At 37.1% G+C, this 20,363-nt stretch overlaps 1 protein-coding gene across 1 annotated transcript; it reads left to right on the top strand.

Annotated features, from left to right (window-relative positions):
• The first annotated feature begins 1,289 nt into the window (after nucleotides 1-1,289).
• NMBR (neuromedin B receptor) lies at nucleotides 1,290-19,521 on the top strand. The gene is made up of 3 exons (XM_010213097.2): nucleotides 1,290-1,705; nucleotides 16,481-16,829; nucleotides 19,120-19,521. The coding sequence occupies exons 1-3, from the start codon at nucleotides 1,290-1,292 to the stop codon at nucleotides 19,519-19,521; spliced, it is 1,167 nt and encodes a 388-aa protein (XP_010211399.2).
• Nucleotides 19,522-20,363: the final 842 nt, after the last annotated feature.

Genomic DNA, 20,363 nt, shown 5'->3' with positions numbered 1-20,363 from the left:
AGGAGGGAAAGAAAAAGAGAAGGAAAGAGAAAGAGAGAAAGAGAGAAAGAGAGAGAGAGAGAGAAAGAAAGAAAGAAAGAAAGAAAGAAAGAAAGAAAGAAAGAAAGAAAGAAAGAAAGAAAGAAAGAAAGAAAGAAAGAAAGAAAGAAAGAAAGAAAGAAAGAAAGAAAGAAAGAAAAAGAGGGAAAGAAAGAAGGAAGGAAGGAAAGAAAGAAAGACCCTGCTACCTCATGGAAAAGAAAAAGACTCTGTGGACAAGTGTTACACTTGGAAGAGACAAGCAATGTTTAACGTCCGTTTTCATTTACCATTCGCGTAGTAAAGCATGGATAAATTGCACAGCCTATCGCCATTTCCATAGTAGAGACTAGTGCTAGACTTAACTTTACAAATCAAACCCTAAAAGTCTAGGGCAGCGAGTGTCTTTGAGCAGGACCTATTCAGAACAAACAGCCGGGCGAGAGAAACTAAATCCTTTCAGCCCCTACTCTGTCTCTACAAATCACCCTGTGTTTCAAGTGCTTTCAGAAGGTAAAACTGAGAAGATCCGTTCCTGGAAAAGACGTTTTCCCGAGGCAACCCCACTCGCCGCTGGACGCTGTGGTCCACTCTGCAGTTTTACAGCAGCTCTCCTGGGCGCTGGTAGCGGTGGGGACGCGGGCTCCGGAGGCTCCTCGCCCGCCGTCCCTTCCTCAAGGGGGAGAGGGCGGCTCCACAGCCGGCCTCTCGGGGCCGGATGATCGCATCCTCCTTGCGCTGCAGGAGGCTGGGAGGGCTCCTCCCACCGCCAGGTATAAACGGGCTGAGTGAGGAGCGAGGAGCGCTCGGATCCAGCCCCTCCGCGGGGCAGCGCGACCGTCCTCCCGCGGGGCGTTCAGCTCCGGCGCTGCTGGACAGCGGCCGGCGCTGCGCGGCCGCGGAGCGGCTTCGCTCCGGCGCGGCGGTGCCCGTCTCGGCGGGCAGGGGCTCCCGAGGCTGCCGCTGCTTTCGTGGTGTCGGCTTCCTCCGAAGTTCAAGGTTATGCCCTTGTGCCCATCAGGAAAAAGAGTTTGGCAAAATAGCTGGAAGGGAGCAATGTATTTGCTTTTTATTTTCTCCGCCTTTTCCCGCTGCACTGGCAGGCTTCCTCCTCTGCATTTGTGAGGGAAGAAAATTAGGCAGAGAAAAAGGAGGAGGAACGAGGTCAGGAAGGAAAGGAGAGAAAGTTGGCTTGCTTGCAGGGAGGTGAAGCTTTTCAGTGTTTCCCGCTGCATTTTTCACTGGAGTCCATTTTTTCACAGAGCTGGAGGATGGAAGGAGAGCTGCCGTCTGGTTTCACAGCGATGTCCCGTGGGGAGAATGGGAGCACCCCCTCAGAAACAGACACAGTCCTGCTGCCTCCTGCACGGGGCACGGCCATGCTCACCATCCGCTGCGTGATCCCCTCGCTCTACCTGCTCATCATCACTGTGGGCTTGCTGGGCAACATCACACTCATGAAGATCTTCATCTCCAACAGTGCCATGAGGAGTGTGCCCAACATCTTCATCTCCAGCCTTGCTGTTGGTGACCTACTGCTGCTGGTGACCTGTGTGCCTGTGGATGCCTCTCGGTATTTCTCCGAGGAGTGGCTTTTTGGGGAGGTGGGCTGCAAGCTCATCCCTGTCATCCAGCTCACTTCCGTTGGGGTCTCTGTCTTCACCCTCACTGCTCTCAGCGCCGACAGGTAGGAAAGCCGGGCTGCCCCTTCCCAGCTCTCTGTGGCTTGGGCTGAGGCTGGCCGGAACTGGCACAAAAGGTAAGGGACCCCCCCGACAAGTTTTCCCCGGCTTTCAAAGTCCTCACTCTGACGCATGAGCTGCTCACACTGCTCTTTCCCTCACTGACTGATTGCCTGTCTGGTAATAAGTTAAAAGGCCTCTGGAAGCAGATGCATCTGCAGCACTGACTTCCAAGGCACAACCTGTGGGAACTGGAATGTAGTCCTGGCTTCCAAGCTACACTGACATGTCAGGCAGACATGTCAGATGACATGTCAGCTGACATGGCAGCTACACTGACATGTCAGATATTTTTAATAGGTTTGTTTCTTTCTACAGAGAAAGTGTCTATGTGTGTGTGTGCGGAAGTCTGCATATGTGTGTGCACCTTACCAGGATAACAAGTCACTAGAGGTGACTTGTTTAGCTCTCTGAATTGAGATCCACCAAAATGTTTTGTTCTAATTATCACTCCTAAACTTCCAGATCATACTATGCATTTCAGTTTCTCCTGACCACATGGGAAAGGGAAAAAATACATAAAGAAACACTTCCACTTCTAGTATCTCTCAATTTAGGAAGAAACAAAGACCTGTACCCCAAGCTTTTCCTCCCAATTAATTTAAATGGACATACTTAAGGGTCTTCTATTAATTGGAGAGCTGTGGGATTGTGCTTCAGACTGCGAAAGACAAAGTATTAAAATGTAATTGACAACCTTAAATTAAATTAAATTAAATTATCTCTTTTTCCCCGCTTATCTAAACAGTTTCATTTCAGACAGAAATGAAAATGTTAAATTCCTTCTTTATAGGAAGTGTCTCTTTTGTTGTTGTTGTTGAATTTTTAACCAAACAAATTTTTGTTACACTGGCCTGTTATGTAAGGACTTAAATATGATAATATTTCTTCAAGCTTACTGTAAAGACTTCTTTGGACTTTTAACTCTTTATTTACGGAGTATGCTCTCGTGACATTTCTTTTTTAAAGCCAATTCACTAAATCGTTTGATTCCATCTAGGAGTACTATTCAGTGACCCTCAATTTCAGTAGTATTTAAAACAGAATCTGTGATACTTGTGTGTAAAAGCCTTATAATATATGTAGATGGATTCAAATTTTTGAAGAACAGATCAAAGAAATACTTTAAAGTGTTTGGGAATCCCTGATTACTTCAGTTAAGAAGTATACCTCAAACTGTCCTTGGAGAACCAAGCAAATCTTGAATTTTTCTTTCTGCTTTATTGCCACCGTTTAGAAGTGTGATTATGGAATCTTATTTCTAATGGGAAGAAATTATTTGCAAAGAAAATCTTATCTCTAGTTTAATACAATGAGAGGAAATAGTGGTGTCTGCGTGTTTAAGTAGATTTGAGCTTCCATTTTTGCCTTTTGTACCTAATTTTGTATTCTTGTTTTCAAATCAGTTAAATTTTAGCAGCTAATAATGCTCAATCTGTGTACACTGTATGCATTCAGAATTGCATATTGTAGACAGCAGCTACAGATGGTCTAATGTGATCATATAAACTTATAATAAATATAAGCTCCTCCAGCATTTTGGAGTCCACACTATATACAAATATCAGAAATGACTATATTAAGGACTTAATATCAGAAATGACTATACTAGGGACTTAAAGACTCTGTTTTTATACTCAATAACTGGAAAATTAACAAAAGAGGAAAAAGAAATATTGTTCTCCCATTCAGAGGGAATAACCATTGACTTACATGAACCGTATCTTTTTGCTAGGGAGTTCGATTCTCAGTGAAGCTGGCTGGACTGTTGGGTTGTCTTAATGGAATTTGAATTGGAATTTTTTTTTTTGTACAACTGAAATTTGTGCTGAACTAAAGAAGAGTCATTGGTGCTGAGGGTTTTTTTTTTTTTTGTCACACTAGTTTGTAGTTAGATGCTAACAGGGATCATCCTGACAAGGTTTAGTTAGGGAAAACAATATGCATAATTATGTTATCAAATAAGAAGTGAATGCAGCTTCTGAAAGCAAAGAGGTGGTGAGAAGGTAAGGCCTGGCTTGGGCCAGTAGCATCCCTGAGTAACTGAAGCTACTATGGGAATTGTAACTGCAACTGGGAAGCAAGGATATGGCTAAAAAGGTTCTATTATATTCCAGCACATGTTCTGTCTGGTATGCAATAATGTCCTCTCACTGACAACTTTCACAGAGAGTGTCCAAAGTAAGTTTTAATATCATTAAAATTGTTTCTATATTTTACTTGTTATTGCACAGAACTTTAAAGAAATGCAGACATGGATTACACTAAAGAAGATATTATATATATATAATAAATATTTATTTTTTGTTTCAAAGTGGAAAATAAAATTCTTTCTAAAGTTCTACAGGCATAAGCACTAAAAAGACACAATAGACAAATATTTAGTGTCCTATATAGTGTGCCTACCTGAATTAAGAGAATGGAGGATGTCTCTTTCTACAGTGTTATTAGCACTTATATTTAGGAAATTCTTTATTGGAAATTTTGTATAGCAAATTACAGGCATGTGATATATATAGCAATAATTGTTCCAGTAGCAATAATTTCTGAACTACCATCACCCACCAAAGGAAGCTGTAAGAAAGAAATGATAGTACTCCTTGAATATATACCTTTTCTAAAGTTATTTCCTATGGCTTTTTGTCACAGATGTCCCTTTCAGCATCACTAGCTCTTTCAGTGTGACTAACATTCACTTTCTGAGAACTTCATAAACTGAGTTTGTTTATTTTTGTGCATGGATACTCTATGACACTTATAGCAGTGCTTCTAGACTTCCCTAGGAAACACTGTTTAAAGTTAAAATAGGCAGCACACAGTGCACCTGCCTAAAATCTTGCCCCCATTTCAGGCAACTGGTGAGAGTGGTGGAGACTCCAGTCTGGCGGTAGAGATGATGCAGGGGCGGTGGTGGTACTGGCAGAGAAATGCGTTGGTGTCAGAGGGGGAAGCAATCCTCCTCTGGCAGGGTTGGTGGTACAGGAAGGCTGTGGAGGTTCTGCTGCACCAGCTGTCACATATCATTGCCACGTGGGAAAGGGAAAAAGAACAGCATTTCTTCTCATTGTGGCCACTGCTGCTGTTCATTTTCCTCCATTGGAGAAGCAAGAGCACATCCCTATAAACCTCAATATTTCTTTGGTTAAAATCCCAAGACTTATAGGTGATGATATATGAGAAAAAAAAAAGAAAAAAAAAAGAAAGGAATTGAGGTACAAAAAGAAGAAAATAGGGAACAAAAGGGGGACAGGGACCCCCAGAGCTGTGGTAGGAGAAGGAAATGGAAGTGGTGTTCCTATAAAGATTCCTTCTCATGGTGTTGTGGAGGGCTGTTTTTGTCAGGGCTAATGGGTGTTGGTGAAAAGGTCCTCGGACTAGGTGTGCTCTTGGATCAGGAGGTAAGTGGTGAGAGAATAATAGGCAGAAGGATTTCAGTATGACACACTTGAAGAAAAGGCATGCCAACATCTCTTTCTTACTAAAGAAAGGGCACAGTAAGGAATGAACCTAACTTGAGCAATGCTTGCCTTGAACCATATGATGAACTTGTCCACTGCGTCAAGGAGACTTTTTCAATTACAACCATAGTGCACCTTGAAGTTAGCTCAGAATAATAAAGTGAGGCTCCTCACTCTCTTCTTGGGGTAAAAGATCTTGCCAATTGTGGCAGGAGAAGGACTAGGGTGAGGAAGTGAAGAACTAGTATGAAGACATGTTTCCAAGGCGGTGTTCAGAGATAGAGGGCTGGATTTCCCATAGTTTGTTGTGTGGAGAGGTGGCTGGAGAAAAGTCTTTTAAAACTTTTAGACTGCCACAGCACACACCTCCTAGCATGTATTCCTCCTAAAAAGTGTGACAAAAAGACAGCCTGGAATACTTGAGTAATCTAATAACAGAATTTTTCACTAGTGACACCACTACATTTCTATATTTTAATAATAAATGTTCTACTTAAATAAATAAATATGGTTCCTGAGATATTTAAAAATGTGTTCTGTAGGTTTAAATAGCTGAACTATACGATCCAATTATTGTTTTAATTTTTTATTTGTTTTAATGTTGGAAGATTGCATTTTGTAATGCAAAAGCATAAAGATACTCAACAAAAGTTTGATGCAGGTTTAATATTATATTATCTACATCTTGACTTCAAAAAACTTTACCAGCTAAGTCTGCATGTATACTTTCTCCTGTTTTTCTGGAGACTCAAGGAAATAGTTTGAACACATTCAGAAGTATGAAAAGGGTAATGAGTTTAGAATTTTTGGTCAGAAAAAAAAAAGCCTTTAATAAAGATGATTTATTGCTCCTCTTCAGAATTCTTTTAAAATGTTGATCTTTTGGTTTGTAACATTGTGATTTAGGCTGAAATACAGTGATGAAAAGCCCTTTAAATCCCTCATTCCTCATTACATGCAGTGGAGCAGCTGAAGCAGGAAGGTGTACACGGTTTCCTTTTGAAATCTAACATCCAACATTTAGGGATAAAAAAGCCTTGAGAAGGAAAGTACCATTAAATGACATCCTGACAACTACTTATGATTAACCAAGCAATAAAGAAAAAATAATCAAAAGTAAAATGAAAGACTAACTGAATAAAAGGAAGATAAGGGCTTGATTGTACATAATAAACTGGCAAACAAAATCATATGGAGTCTGTAAGTAAAGAAGATATTTTCTACCATTCATAACATTTTAGCTTGAACTACCATTTAAAAGAACTAGCATTCATTTTTCAGACAGTGTCAATTGGATAACTGGGATTTGCTTGTATTGTGCTATTACCTCTTCTCTGCCTTGTTTTTTAGATAAACTTAGTTCAATTATCTGTTCTCCTTCTTAGGAGCTATTCAAAACCCAGCTGGATAAGATCCCATGCAATGTGCTGTAGGTGATCCTGCCTGGGCAGGGTGGGTTGAACTAGATGATCTCCAGAGGTCCCTTCCAACCTATGTGATTCTATGATATTAAGATTTCAGTAGGTTGAACTTCTTCCAGAAATAGTAGCAGCATTTTTTTGTCGTTACCCTCTATAATTGGATGTTACTGACTTAGTGAAACTTTTCCCTGCTAAAATATTTTAGTTACATTGTTTATAACCATTTCATGCAGCTTGATTGAATGCGATGAGAAATGCTCCTGAAAGAAAAGGGAGATGAGGAAAAAACAAAACAAAACAATCAGGAGAAAATTTATGTCTGGATTAAATTCAAGAATTATCTGTGCTGGGTTGGTTAAGTTTTTCTAAATCATACGATTCCAATCAGCTGCTGGAGAAGTTTCTCTTGTCACCATCTTTATGTTGTTGAAAATGGTTTCTTAGTGAATACCATTTTCCTTCCAAATTAGGTATAATGGTGTTTGTGCTATTCTCAGTGGTGTTTATCCTATTATCTAGCCTTGTGCAAATATCTGTTAAGTCTTTGCATATGTCCTTTGTATGCTCTTCATAAGACAACGGCTTAGTTCTCAGGACTGAAAGTGAAAAGTAGCTATGGCGTTTATCCTACTCAGTGATCAATACGGTATCTTTGTTCAATGCGGTATGTTTGTTGTACTTGAGAAAGCCAGCTTTGCTTTGACTAATGTAAATAATTTGGATCTTGCTAGTGTTCTACAGCCTTTTGTAGCTTGCAACCTAAAACCCAAGAAACTGCTGCAAAATTATTCCTTCTCTTTCCTTGATCAATTCAGTAATAGCCTGTGCTGTAACAGAAAAAAATAGCTACTGAAGAACAGAATCAGCTGGATTCCTATTGGACAGGGCTGAACATACATCTCCACAGATTTATTTTCCTACCTCTCTTCATAAGATGATACATATTACTACCTTATGCATGAGGTTCTTTGCAATGGGTTGAACTGGATTGGACCATGAAATCCTTAAGTCTGCATTTAGCAGTGCTCAGAAATAATGGGGATGATCAAATACATTCTACCAATGTTATCTGGGGAAAATATTTTGCTTGTTTTTTTCTGATAGTAAATTTGTTAGGAAACAAATAATAAGTTTACTTAGCTTCTATACATGTGCAGAGTGATGGATTTCTCGTATGTCCTTCCCCAAAGGGGACAATTTCATTGAATTTTTGTTCTAAATAGTTTAATTGCAGCTTAACTGATATATTCTCATATTATTTCTGCTGCAGGCAGGCACATTATTCTAGACTATTCCTAGTGTTAAAAGTTTCATGTGGTTTTTGTGGTTGTATGTGTACTAATGAAGCAAGTCATAGGCAATCATAACCTCTAGGCCTAAGTATGCACCTCCAGCAATAACTTTTAATCCCTGCCCAAATCCAGCCAAATTTGACAAAATACTTTCAGAGAGTAAGTTTTTACAAGTTTGTGAAAATTTGCAAAGACCAGAGGGAATATAATTTGGTGTTCACTGAAGAAAAAATTGTTTTGTAATTATTTTCCCCACATGCCTTTCAGAGATCAGAGAACACAGGCAGACAAACAACTCATAGGAGTGTAATTTGTTCTGCTGCATATGGATTTAATTGTGTATTTCTTATTTGCATAGCATATGCACAAAAAAAGTGATATGTGCATACATGAGAAAAAAGGATTAATGTTATTCTATCATATTATCATTATATTTTCTATGATTTTTTTTTGTCTTTCATATCACTATTGCAAATACTGTTTCACTTCTACACCTATTTTTAGTAGGATTTTGATTAGGGTCATGTTCGCTCTTTGGCTCCATGTTTGATTGTTTGTTTTATGAATATTGTTATATTCACTTTTTCATCTTTAATGTTTTTACCATTACTACATGGTTTTTTTCCACCTACATTGATTTCAATATGAAAAAATCATCAGAATTTATGAATAAAATGGAATTGGATAGAAATTTAAAAGTGTCAGAGTGGCACCTCCTAAATAAATGCAAATAAATGAAATGGCAGCTTTTACAATTCAGGATTTAAGATTCTTTGTCTAGATTCTTAGCAGATAAAATCTATCTCTTTCCCTGTTACACTAATAGAGATTTGGTTATTTAATTCTTCCTGGCTTGTAGCATTTCTGAAAATGAGCTGACCATGTAATATTCTCCTCAATAGCAATTTTATCTGCCATAGGCATGGCAGATTAATTTATTACTAAATTAATCAAGGAAACAGAAGGAATAGTTTTGTAACAGTAGTAAGTGTAAACTGGCACTGAAATGTTTTTACATTTTTTTTTCTGCTCCCAGGTTCTTGAGTTTCTGTAATTGATACTTCTTATCGACCTTCTGCTCCAGCACTCATGATTTTTTGAGGGCTGATCTTTTTTCAAGTACTTAATCAGTATATGCTGATCCCAAGTGTAACATATGTCGGACATGCAGTACGCAAGGGGAATTATATCAGATAAGCATGGCCATGGTGCCCAAAGGCAGGGGCACTAATGGATTTGGATTAAACCAATTTTGGGAAATATTTCTCTTTCACTCTACAGTGCTTTGATCCCTAATGGTCCAGAATATAAACTCAGAAATAATAAGTCAGGGTTAGGCAGGGTTTTCTAAGAACTCTTTTTTTTTTTTTTTTTTTTTTTTTTTTTTACAGTAGAATTATATTGAGGTGGAAATAATATGACTAAATGGAGAATAGATCGCTAGAGGACAATCCAAAGAATAGGTAAAATCTCTGGACTAAATGTTGCAATGCCTAGTCTCTAAAATAGGCGTTGATCTTCCCTTCTGTCTATTCAACTCACTTGAGTAGAATAAAAAATCCAGACTTACACATCAGTATTGGGATGACTTAAATGATTCAGAAAGTCAATAAAACCCAAGAGAAAAAAAACATATGCTGAGCTGCCAAGTCTGGGTGTTTATAGAACACAGCTTGGTAGGATTAAGATCTTCTCTTGAGGAAATGTTGATTTTGAGGCATTGGCTCACAGCCCTGGGCACTGCCCCCTGGATACCATGGCTGAATACCCTGATGCTCCCTTTTTACTTGGTGAGGTGGGTACCAGAGCCTTCTTCACTGTAGCTGTTGTTCCATGAAGGATAATGAGCTTGGTGTGCATCCTTTAACCACTCCCTTTCAATCAGCCGTCTTGGCTTCCCTCTGCTCAGTTTCAGGATCATAATGATGCCTGGATGCAGATGAGTTGGTCAGTCAGGAGAGTTCTGGGCATAGACAGCAGAGGAAATACTTGTATAATTTTGAAGTCAAGGAGAGAGGTACACAGGGCTAGAGTAGGCCAGCCATTGAGCAAAGCTTTCTGGCTGGTGTTCGTTGGACCAGCCACCTGACAGTCTGTGTCTTTTGCTATATGTGTGTGTACATACATGCATGCATATTTAGCAGTGGCAAACATAGACCTGGGCACTGGCAGTCGGCTGCCTGCTGAATTGTTAGAGCTGCCCATGGCCAATCAATATTCTCCTAAACAATTTCTGGTTTGGGAAGAAACGCGTGCCAGGGTGATTCCCAACAGAAATGTAAACAGTATTTGTTTGAATGCGTTGATCATGTCAGGGAACACTAGAGAATTTATTGGATTTGGGTATCGAGTACCTAGTCTCCTCCACCTGTCCTCCAGGCCCAAGACCATATTCTGACTCTTTTTAGCTTACTAATCTAGTAGCCTAAGTTCTCTATTGAATCTGCGTCTTAGGGCAATCTGCCTCAGGAGGAGAAATGGACACATGAATGGTGGTCCTTTAACTAATGCAGTAATGACTACACAGACATATACAAGTAGCAGTAAAAAGTCAGACTGCAGGCAGTGAAGTAGCCTTAAGATTTATACTAGTTTGTAGGAAATGTAGATAGCTAACATGACACCTCATACAGCTTGGCAAGAGAAAAGGACAGCAAAAGAAGAGACGATAAAAAGGAGGAAAAACAGAGAAAACTCTCCACTGTGCTCTGAAGTGCTTGTGAAAAGAAAATACATTTCAAAAAAAAAAAAAACCCAAATCCTGGGAAACTATGACATTGTTTGTTCCCAGAGAGGAACAATCATACAAAAGACTAAATTACCCTTTTTTGTTGAAGTATTATTCATAGTTTCTGAATCAACAGAGCAGAATATTTAGAGTGGAAAATATTTTTTTCCATTAGGAAAAGCTTTGTATTTTCTTCCTAAGAAACACAGAACATAAGCTATTGATATTCATTTTAATTGTATTTACACATAGTCTGCTAATCTTCATTTCAAACACTGCTCACTATATTGAGCTATCAGACATCTGAGGTGCTCATTTCTGGTAAATACAATTCTCTATAGTGAAGAAATAAACACAGACCAAAAATGTTGGAACTAATGATAAAAAATTTAAGAAATCAATTTTAAACTGCAAGAACTTTAACAAATAAATTAATTATATTGTAAATGATGTCCTCAGCCTTTTTGTATGCTTTGAAAGAAGTTCCCAGAACATCGGGCATCAAATGATTTTTCATTTTTCTTAACTAGATAAATTGTTCTTCTCTTAATGATGCAATTAGAATTAACAGAACTAGCCATACAGGGAAAAAAGGAATTGGCCCTATCCAAAATTTCTTTCTAGCTCAATGGTGTGGACTATATCTTGACACTGTATAAATACAGCTAAGCTAAATGGTGTCTTTCTGTATTTGAAATCTTCATGCAATGACATAATAAAATGCTGGTACAGATATGATCTTCATAAATATCTTTTGGATGCAGAAAAGAAGCACTGCAGCATGGAGACTTCCCTTAAAAACAGAAGCTTTATAATAAAGCCGTGCTATCAACCTCTCCTCTTCAAATTCTGCTTTAAAACAAAATTGAACATAAATCAGGGTAATATGGATCTATTTTGCTAGAATTAGGTCATTGGCAAGGGTTAAAATACATATTTACTATTAACATTGGACACTGGACTCAATAATCTAAATTTACTAGACAAGTTATGGATGGTAGCATCTTTGCTTTTAATAAAAGGGGAAGAAATCCTTTACTCTCTGTTCTAGTTTAAATGCTAATCTGTTTTAATAATTTTAAGTCTGAAGTTTCTGGAAAACTGCAGCATCTGTGATTCTGTTGCTCTCTGTCGGACTGATGGACTTTGCAGATTGTGAAACTTAAATGGACTTTTCTTGGGGACTGATATGAAAATTACTCTTTTTTGTATTCGTACACCCATATTGCAAATGGTTTCTTGGAAAATTAGATGAGGTAGAGGTTCTGATTGTGAATTCTGACCCTACATGTGTCAATTATCTCAATGGTAGAAAGACTAGGAAAATTCTGGCATTGCATTTTTTGCCAAACATTTCCTTATACTGCTGCTGCATGAGGCAGGAAGGAACAGAAATGTAATGGATTGATGGAAGAATGTTATTTTCATTTGTTATTCGGTGCTGTCTTGAAACCAGCTCCTTCAGATGATTGAAGAACATCAGAAAGCTTGAGGTTAATAGACCTGGTGCATTTTTAAGTAAATGATCTAATGCAGCTGTAAAGAAATAGAGGCAAAGCATGTAAACATGCTCTATCACAAGATCTACTTCAAGTAGGTCTTGAATAAGAGAATAAGAGAATACTCAGAACCCAAGGTAGCAGCAGGGCATGAATCCTTTGTACGGAGAGGAAGTAGACCTTTAAGTAGAGGGAGTTACAGTTTTCAGATTAAATCTTTGATATTGGCCCATTTCTTTGAAGTAAGATATTTGCTTCCTGCTTCATCCAGTAAGGAACTGTTATCTCTCACTGAGTTTAAAATAGGAAGAGGTGAGATATGTGGTGTTTTGCTAACAGATCTACTAGTTTTAGTCTTGTGATAGTATTTTAAAGTTTTGTTTTTGCTCTCATATCACCCACAGGAATGGAAATAAAAACAGCAAGAAGCACATATTTGGTCATTCCCAGAGGTTTTCAGTCCCCTAGGAGACCCTATTGCGCTTAGAGAACTATATGTCGTCAGACTGGTCCGTCAATATTAAACTTATGAAATGAATGAACTAGTATCCTATTTTATGAAACTTCATTATTACCATTTTTTTAATTTGCTTGCTGAGGACACGTAGGAAACTGGGTGATAAATGATGATCCTAATTGTGATACGTGATTATCAGGAACAATCATGAACAAGAAGAAAGTCCCTGATTTAGAGAGTTTTTAAGTGCGAAAACAGCAGCAGATGCAGACAAAAGAGGACAGGCAAATATTAAAGCAATTCTGGTTAACATGGTAAATTATAATCATAATCCAACCTAAGTATTATCTAGTTATTCTATTTTTTCTTTTGCTTTGTCTTTATTTGTTTTTGAAAGATATTATAGTTACCTATGTTAGCAAATGAGGCAGCATTGCCATGGAGGTACAGTTTAGGAGGAAGTGTGACTTCTTTGAAAGTTAAGTATTTGGGAGGGCGAGTGACATTATGAACTCAGCAAGGACAGGAATAGAGCTTTCCATACTTACTAGAAGCTGAGAAATATAATTATGCATGGCTTTGAAAATAAAGATGGGGAGGGGTAAATAAGAAATACTGGGGTTTACAATGTAACAACATGCCATATATATTTCCAAAGAAAGAGGATACTTTATTTCAGAAATTTTGGATTTGCATGGATGGAGATTGCTTTGTTAATAGACTGTACGGTCAAAACCAATAGCTTCAAAATGGGAAAGTATGTGCTTGTGTCTGTTGGCAGAAAGTATAGTTTCAAAGAAAATAAACTTATTATAAAAATATTTCCTGAGTTGGGATGCCTTGACGATAGAGGATATCCTTGACAGAAGATGCAAGAAGACACGATTTACATGAAGACTTTTAATTAAAACCAAATGCATATTTATAATTATTTCCTGATCTTCATGACAACCTATAATTTTCTTTTTTTTCCATCTGTTAAGTTAAGAAGATGAGTTTTGCTCACTAATTTGGCTAAATAATTTGTCCCCTTACTTTGGTTTATGACTGTTATTTTTTTTATAGACAAGAGGCACTTTGTCATTTGAATAGTCAGCGGTATGTCCCTTACACTGGTTCGATACAAAGGAAGAGGCTGGGTATTCATTTGTAGAACACGTCTAATTTCACTCAATTTACATTTCGTTTTATCTGTAACCTTTCTTTCTACTTTATGTCTTTTCAGAGATATAAACATGACAGATTTTGTAAAGTACTTAGTACCTTTTCGATCGCATTGACTTAGAGTACTGAAGAGGGGTGAGTCCAAGGAAAGAGTGTTATACTGTAGTCAGTTAAAGTAGCATATAGAATTTTGATAAACCTAAAAGAAGAGTTTTTCTGGGCTAGATCTGGCTATGTTTGTAAAAGATAGCCCCCTGCTTCAATGTCTTCAATTCAGTAGCAGCTCAGGGAAAATAATGCTATTTACTAACAGTAATACATACTGAAACACAAATATGTTGCACATTTCTGGTTAATGTAAGGGCCTCTGAAAAAGCCTTCCATTTAGATTTAACCAGACCAAATTCCGCTTAGACAATAACAAAATCAATTGTCGCTGTTCTGGGTAATAGGCCTATGATCAAAATAATTTGAAATATTGTCATGAGAAAAGAGAAGGAAAAAGAAGTTTAGTAATAAAGCATATGATATTTATCTCTCTCCCACCCTACAATAAAGATTATTGAGCTAACTCTCCCCCAGCCGTGAAAAGTTTTAAAGAAATTAGCAGATGTCAGTATTTGACGTCACCCCAGTTGAATGAAATGAAATAGATAGTCTGTCTTTATGTAATGAAATCAACACAGACATCAATAGGAAATAAATTCTTGACTAATAAGGTTAGTTTATGCTAGCGATACTTCAAATTTTGTGTAGAAGTTTCTATCCTTGCTCTGATAATATAAAAGATTTATTTTATGTCTTGTGGTCCAAGGAATTTCTCACTATGTACCAGAAGAAATGGTAAACCTAAATTATCAGAGAGAGTTTAATGAGTTTAATTTTCTACTAGATGATTTGGATGGTCCAGTAAAAATCCTTTCTTTGAAATCAGAGTAAATATGGACACAAATAACAATTATTTTTCACTATTTAGTTCTCATGGATTGCCTATTGCTAATTCAATAGAACTTGTAAATAATTCTTCATTCTGTATATTAAGGGTTCCTGATTAAGGGAAGTTCCAATACAATTTTAGCTCAAATATTCTCCAAATAAAAGTTTTTGAATCTACTGACAGTACTCTGCTCAGACATAACCATGGCAGAGTCAATTCCACCCATGATTTCCAGCAAGCTCCCAAGTTGCTGCATATATATATTTGCCACAGCTCCTTGAACACCTGGTCATGGTGTTGAGGGGCTATGAAGGGGCCAATCATCCAGAAAGGGTGTCTAGAATCACAGCTCCATTCCTCAGCATTACCTTGAACAGTAGTATTATGTCTAGCCACAACTCAAATCCTGGCGTCTATTTAGACATCCATCCATAGCCATATATGTGAGTTTATGTGTGTGTGTGTGTATTAGAATCTCTCTCAGCCCCTTCTCCCTGTTAAACTTTTATTTAGTGGTCAAAGAGAAATCACTTTCTCATTTTTACAAACCTCTGAAATTTCCTATCAGTTGAGAACTAAAAATAAAAAAAATTGAAGGCACAAAAAAAATCAGATCAAGCAGCTTTCCAAAATAACACAGCCTAGATAAACTGAAATGTTCTATTCAGTAGCCACAAGTTTTTAAGAAAAATGTTAAATGATAAATAATCTACATTTTGAAAACAGAAGTTTTTCAAAATTGGAATTAAAAAACTAAGTAAAATATTAAGATCATTTAGAAATATTTAATTTAAAGGTATTTGGCTTTTTAAAACTGACCTTTTTCTGTGGAGACTCATAGTTTATTATCAACTTCTGCAACAACAACAAAATATGTATAAGAATGCTTGCTCAGCTTCTGCTTCTATTCTTTCATTTTAATTTGTTTCTGATATGTCAGTCCTCAGCAATACTTACAAATTTGTCAGCTCTTAAAGGTATGTACATAATTATATATTATGGGACAGTTGCCCCAAATGCAGTATACAGCAGCAGGTTTCAACTATTTAATGTGAAAATGTTTACTTTATTTAAGAGTTTAATACTTCTGTAGAGGCCATCGGGAATTGTACCTGCCTGACTTTATAAAGATGTTTATATTCCAAACACAAGAGCCTGGATTCTTTGTGTGCAATCTGCATATGCAGAGATGCTGAGGTGGAAAAATAGGAGCCTCCACAGCAGTGGTTATTGCTAGTCTGACTAGTTAATGCTGGCTAGCTGATTTCTGTCCTCTGCTGCCAGGCTGGGGCTGGTGAGGTGGGACTGAGGCTGCATTTGTGGAAGATGTGACAGGCAGGAAGGAGTCATGGGCTGTGGGAGCCAAGGAAGAATGTGGCAGGACAGCGATTTTGAAAGGTAGGGTGTGGGTATGAGGAGTTGCTGAGAGGATTTGGGGAAAGAAAGAATGGAGTCATGGCTGCTTTTACATTTTCATATGGCGCTGAATGGGCACAGGCGGTATCCAGGGCTTCTGCTGCCCCTGCTTTGAGTATATACACAAATTAAGTTAGAGATTTAGAGAATGTAAGTTAGAGATAGACTGAAAAACAATAACATTTCAAATAAGAACAAAATACGTAAATGTAAAAGTGGCCTTGACCTACTCACAGTTCAGCCAAGATAAACCAAAGCCCTAACTCAAACGTATGAAGTGGCCTTGGACATTGCATGCTGATTTTGAAATGCTACCTTCAATTTATGTTTGCATTTGATCAATTTCAGGTACAAAGCAATTGTAAATCCCATGGATATCCAAGCATCCAGTGCAGTGCTATGGACCTGTGTGAAAGCAGTTGCCATCTGGATAATCTCCATGCTCCTGGCTGTTCCTGAAGCGGTGTTCTCTGAGTTGGCCCACATCAATGAAACAAATAATGCCACTTTCACAGCGTGCATACCTTACCCCAAGAGGGATAACATGCACCCAAAGATACATTCCGTGCTGATTTTCCTAGTGTATTTCCTTATCCCTCTTTCCATTATTAGTATCTACTACTATCATATTGCAAAAACTTTAATAAAAAGTGCTCACAACATCCCTGGAGAATACAGTGAACATTCCAAAAGACAAGTAAGCACTTTGCCTTTTATTCCCTGACAAAGATTGATGTACTGTATACGCTTAAGAAGTGCAAACAGTTAACAAACCCCTATAAAACTATAAAAACTAAGAAATACTGATTATTGGATTTCTCAGAGTTCAGAGCTTCCATGTGCGTGAGCTAAACCTAAGATTATCTGAAATATCTGCACTGTTTTAACTATTATTCAGTATGTAAGCCTATTATGTAAATGAATGTGAGCAAGGAAAATAAATTCAATATTAATGAATATTCCTATGATAAAAGGGAAACAGGAATTGGCATATTTGTTTGTATGTGGCAGTATAGCCATTTCTTGTGTTGTTACAAAGGAGGAATTTTTTATGTTAACTGTTGATGGCTCTCTCTATATGAAGCCATTCTGGGGAGAAATCTTACAGGAATTTTTTGAGAATTCTCCCTATTATATCTATGCTTGGAAACTGAAAGACTGACAGGCAGGGAAAAATTTTCTCATGCAATTTGGTATTCCTTTAAGAGCAAGGAACATTGAAAATAGGAACACAGAACACGAGTAGATTTTTTTTTTTTGTGACTTTCTGAGTAGACCTTTCTTGGATACAATCCTGAATTCAATTACACTTTTCTTAATATCCTTTCTATGATAGATGCCATAGATCTCAGTTTAGGTTCTGTGTAACTTTAAGACAAAACATTTTAATAATGAGCTCCAATGTAAAGCACAGCAAGCAATAAGATAGCAACAAGCTGTTTGTTAACAGAAACCTTTATATACAGACAAAAGCAAAAAACACACAAAAAAGTGAAAATTTTCACAAAGTATCTCAATCACTTTACAAAAATATTAATATTGATTTTTAAAAAAAACCTTATGCCAATTAAGATAATTTGAAAAGATTTTCTCTGCTGGTTTATTTTATTTTATTTTATTTTATTTTATTTTATTTTATTTTATTTTATTTTGAAAACTTATCACTCACTGAGATCTTTTTACATGTGTAGACTGTATAGAGTGTCTTTTAAAAAGAATGACTACATTTCCCTGAGTCCATTTTGGTCAGCATTTCATTTCCACTCTAGCCTGCTTCTTGTCAAATATGCATGCGTATTGGCACTTCATGGAATATTTTATCTTTCTGTGAAATATAGAGTCTTTTGGCTGAACTCTCAGGATGGAAACAATGTTTAATTTATATCACATTTCTGAAAGCACATGTATTTTCAAAATAAGAACATATTTTTTTCATTTTATTTAATTTTTATTTAATTTTTTCTACTCATAAGAGTAGAAGAATCTGGTGTACTTATGTATCTCCCAGCAAGGAGAAGTAAATTCAGGTTATTGCTATCAACTTAAATTTCTCTAGGCAATAGCACAGAAGAATAATATTCACACCATACCTTTTAGTCTGCCTTTGCAATCTGGCCCAGTACAATCCCACCAAATTAGAATTCTAGAATTTTATACCCAATTTCCTCATATTTTCTGAAACCCCCTGGTTTTAGTTTAAATAAATATACTTTCTTACATTTATTCCACGGATTTTGAAACCATGATGAATTTTTCAGCTTAAAATTGACAACAAGTAATTTATTCTAACCATTTGTAGCACTCTAAATATCTACACTGTAATCCAGTTATGCTCTAGCAATGCCGTTAGGGCGCGTTTCTTTCATCTCATTATTGATGCTTGCCCAAGCCTTTCAGCTTACCCTGGAATTAAGTTGCACCAGACTGCGCAATCTGTCTGATAGTTCTCCTAGGAGAGAGGTGCAAGCTGAGACCTTTCAGACAAAAGGGGATGTAAGCACCATCTTGTGGCTAACACCCTAGGTGTCTGATAATGTCTCTACATTGCAAAGCCACCAGTTTCTAAATATTCTCTTACTAAAATTAAGTTTCTAGCCAAGCACTGAGATTCCATCAGAAAATTTTAGATTTCATGGCACCCTTTGGTGTGTTCCTTAGGGCTAAAAGTCTTGGTACACTTGGTATACTTGGTACACGAATTACTCTTGCTGTACTTATCCATGGACCATATAGAAAAAGCAACCTTCTGTAACTGTGAACAGCTAGAGCCTTTCACTGTAAATAAGCTAAGAGAGGAAAATAAGAGTAAATGAGATAGAAAAAGTAATTCACCCCCTAAAGGAAGTTATTTTAATGATTTTATTTAAGATCATTGTTAGAGTTAATATAAAGTGAAATTCTACATTTCTTAATTGTCTGTTATGTCAAATAGTTCTATTCATTGTTGCTCATTTGTGTTTACTTTTTTTTTTTTTCATCTTTTTTAGATGGAGACTCGGAAACGTCTAGCAAAAATAGTTCTAGTTTTTGTTGGCTTCTTTGCTATCTGTTGGTTTCCTAACCATGTGCTGTACATGTACCGGTCCTTTAATTACAATGAGATTGATCCATCCGTAGGGCATATGATCATTACCCTAGTGTCCCGAGTGCTAAGCTTCTGCAACTCCTGTGTCAACCCATTTGCACTGTATTTTCTCAGTGAGAGCTTTAGAAGACATTTCAACAGCCAACTTTGCTGCAAGAGGAAATCTCAGCAACAGAGATCTGCCAGTTACTTACACAACTCTTCTGCCATTCGAATTACTTCCCTGAAAAGCAATAACAGGAACACAGTGACAAGCACAACACTCCTGAATGGACATAACTCCAAACAAGAAATGTCATTATGATTGAGTAGGTGTGACTTGGGAACAGATTTGAAATTTTACTTTGTGGTGTGTAACTCCGTTTTGGATCTCTCTATAAATTCTGGCCACCTGCTTCTCAGTACAGAGGATCCGTTAAAAGTCTTTCTGAATTCTTTTTGCATCTAATCTCACTTTCAGAAAGAAATGGAACATGTGTTGTTTATTGAGAAGACTAGACTGGCTGGCCTCAGATTGTTCCTCACAAAAGATGCTAACATATATTAAACATAAAAAAATGGTGTGAATATTAGTATAGCTGTTCTAATGTTACTTTAAAAAGTGTAGACTTTCTGATCTGGAAAATATGTACTTTTAATATTGATTCTGACTCATGTCTTATTGTAATAGATTTTGCATGATTTTTACCTGTGCTCTTTGTACAAGCATTATTCATTAAGACTAGTAAGCATTATGCGAACCAATTAAGGAGGCATTTGAAGATACATATTCTAGATTAAGATAAAAAAAACTAAAGGATTGATGGTGAGATCTTCCCCTCATTTAAACTTCTATTGTTTTATTCATTAGAGAAATTTATTCTGGATAAAATTTTACTTTTTGGAGATTCTGTTTGTTGTTTATCTGATAAAATTACGTTCTCTTTCAATATTAATAACTCGAAGAAAAAAAGTTTGGAACATGCAGATTTTCTGGAACTCAGTATTTAAAAGCTCATTTTTCTGTTTTTTTAAGTCTGCAGTACCATTATTTTAGAGTGTATACTGGGTGACGTCCTACTGCTACTACGATTTGCTGCTACTACTGATCTTGCTGAAATCACTACATAGCCAAAGCAAAACTAAATGAAATGGGATGAGTGAATA

This window comes from Tinamus guttatus, unplaced genomic scaffold (assembly GCF_059628265.1).
Source record: "Tinamus guttatus ecotype Peru unplaced genomic scaffold, ASM5962826v1 Tinamus_guttatus_pri_ptg000336l, whole genome shotgun sequence".
NCBI lineage: Eukaryota > Metazoa > Chordata > Aves > Tinamiformes > Tinamidae > Tinamus > Tinamus guttatus.
This window is presented reverse-complemented; position numbering and strand designations above follow the sequence as displayed.

Coding starts and splice junctions, on each gene's coding strand:
- NMBR (XM_010213097.2), top strand. CDS start 1,290: ATGGAAGGAGAGCTGCCGTCTGGTTTCACAGCGATGTCCCGTGGGGAG. Junction 1,706..16,480: donor ACTGCTCTCAGCGCCGACAG/GTAGGAAAGCCG, acceptor GATCAATTTCAG/GTACAAAGCAATTGTAAATC. Junction 16,830..19,119: donor GTGAACATTCCAAAAGACAA/GTAAGCACTTTG, acceptor CATCTTTTTTAG/ATGGAGACTCGGAAACGTCT.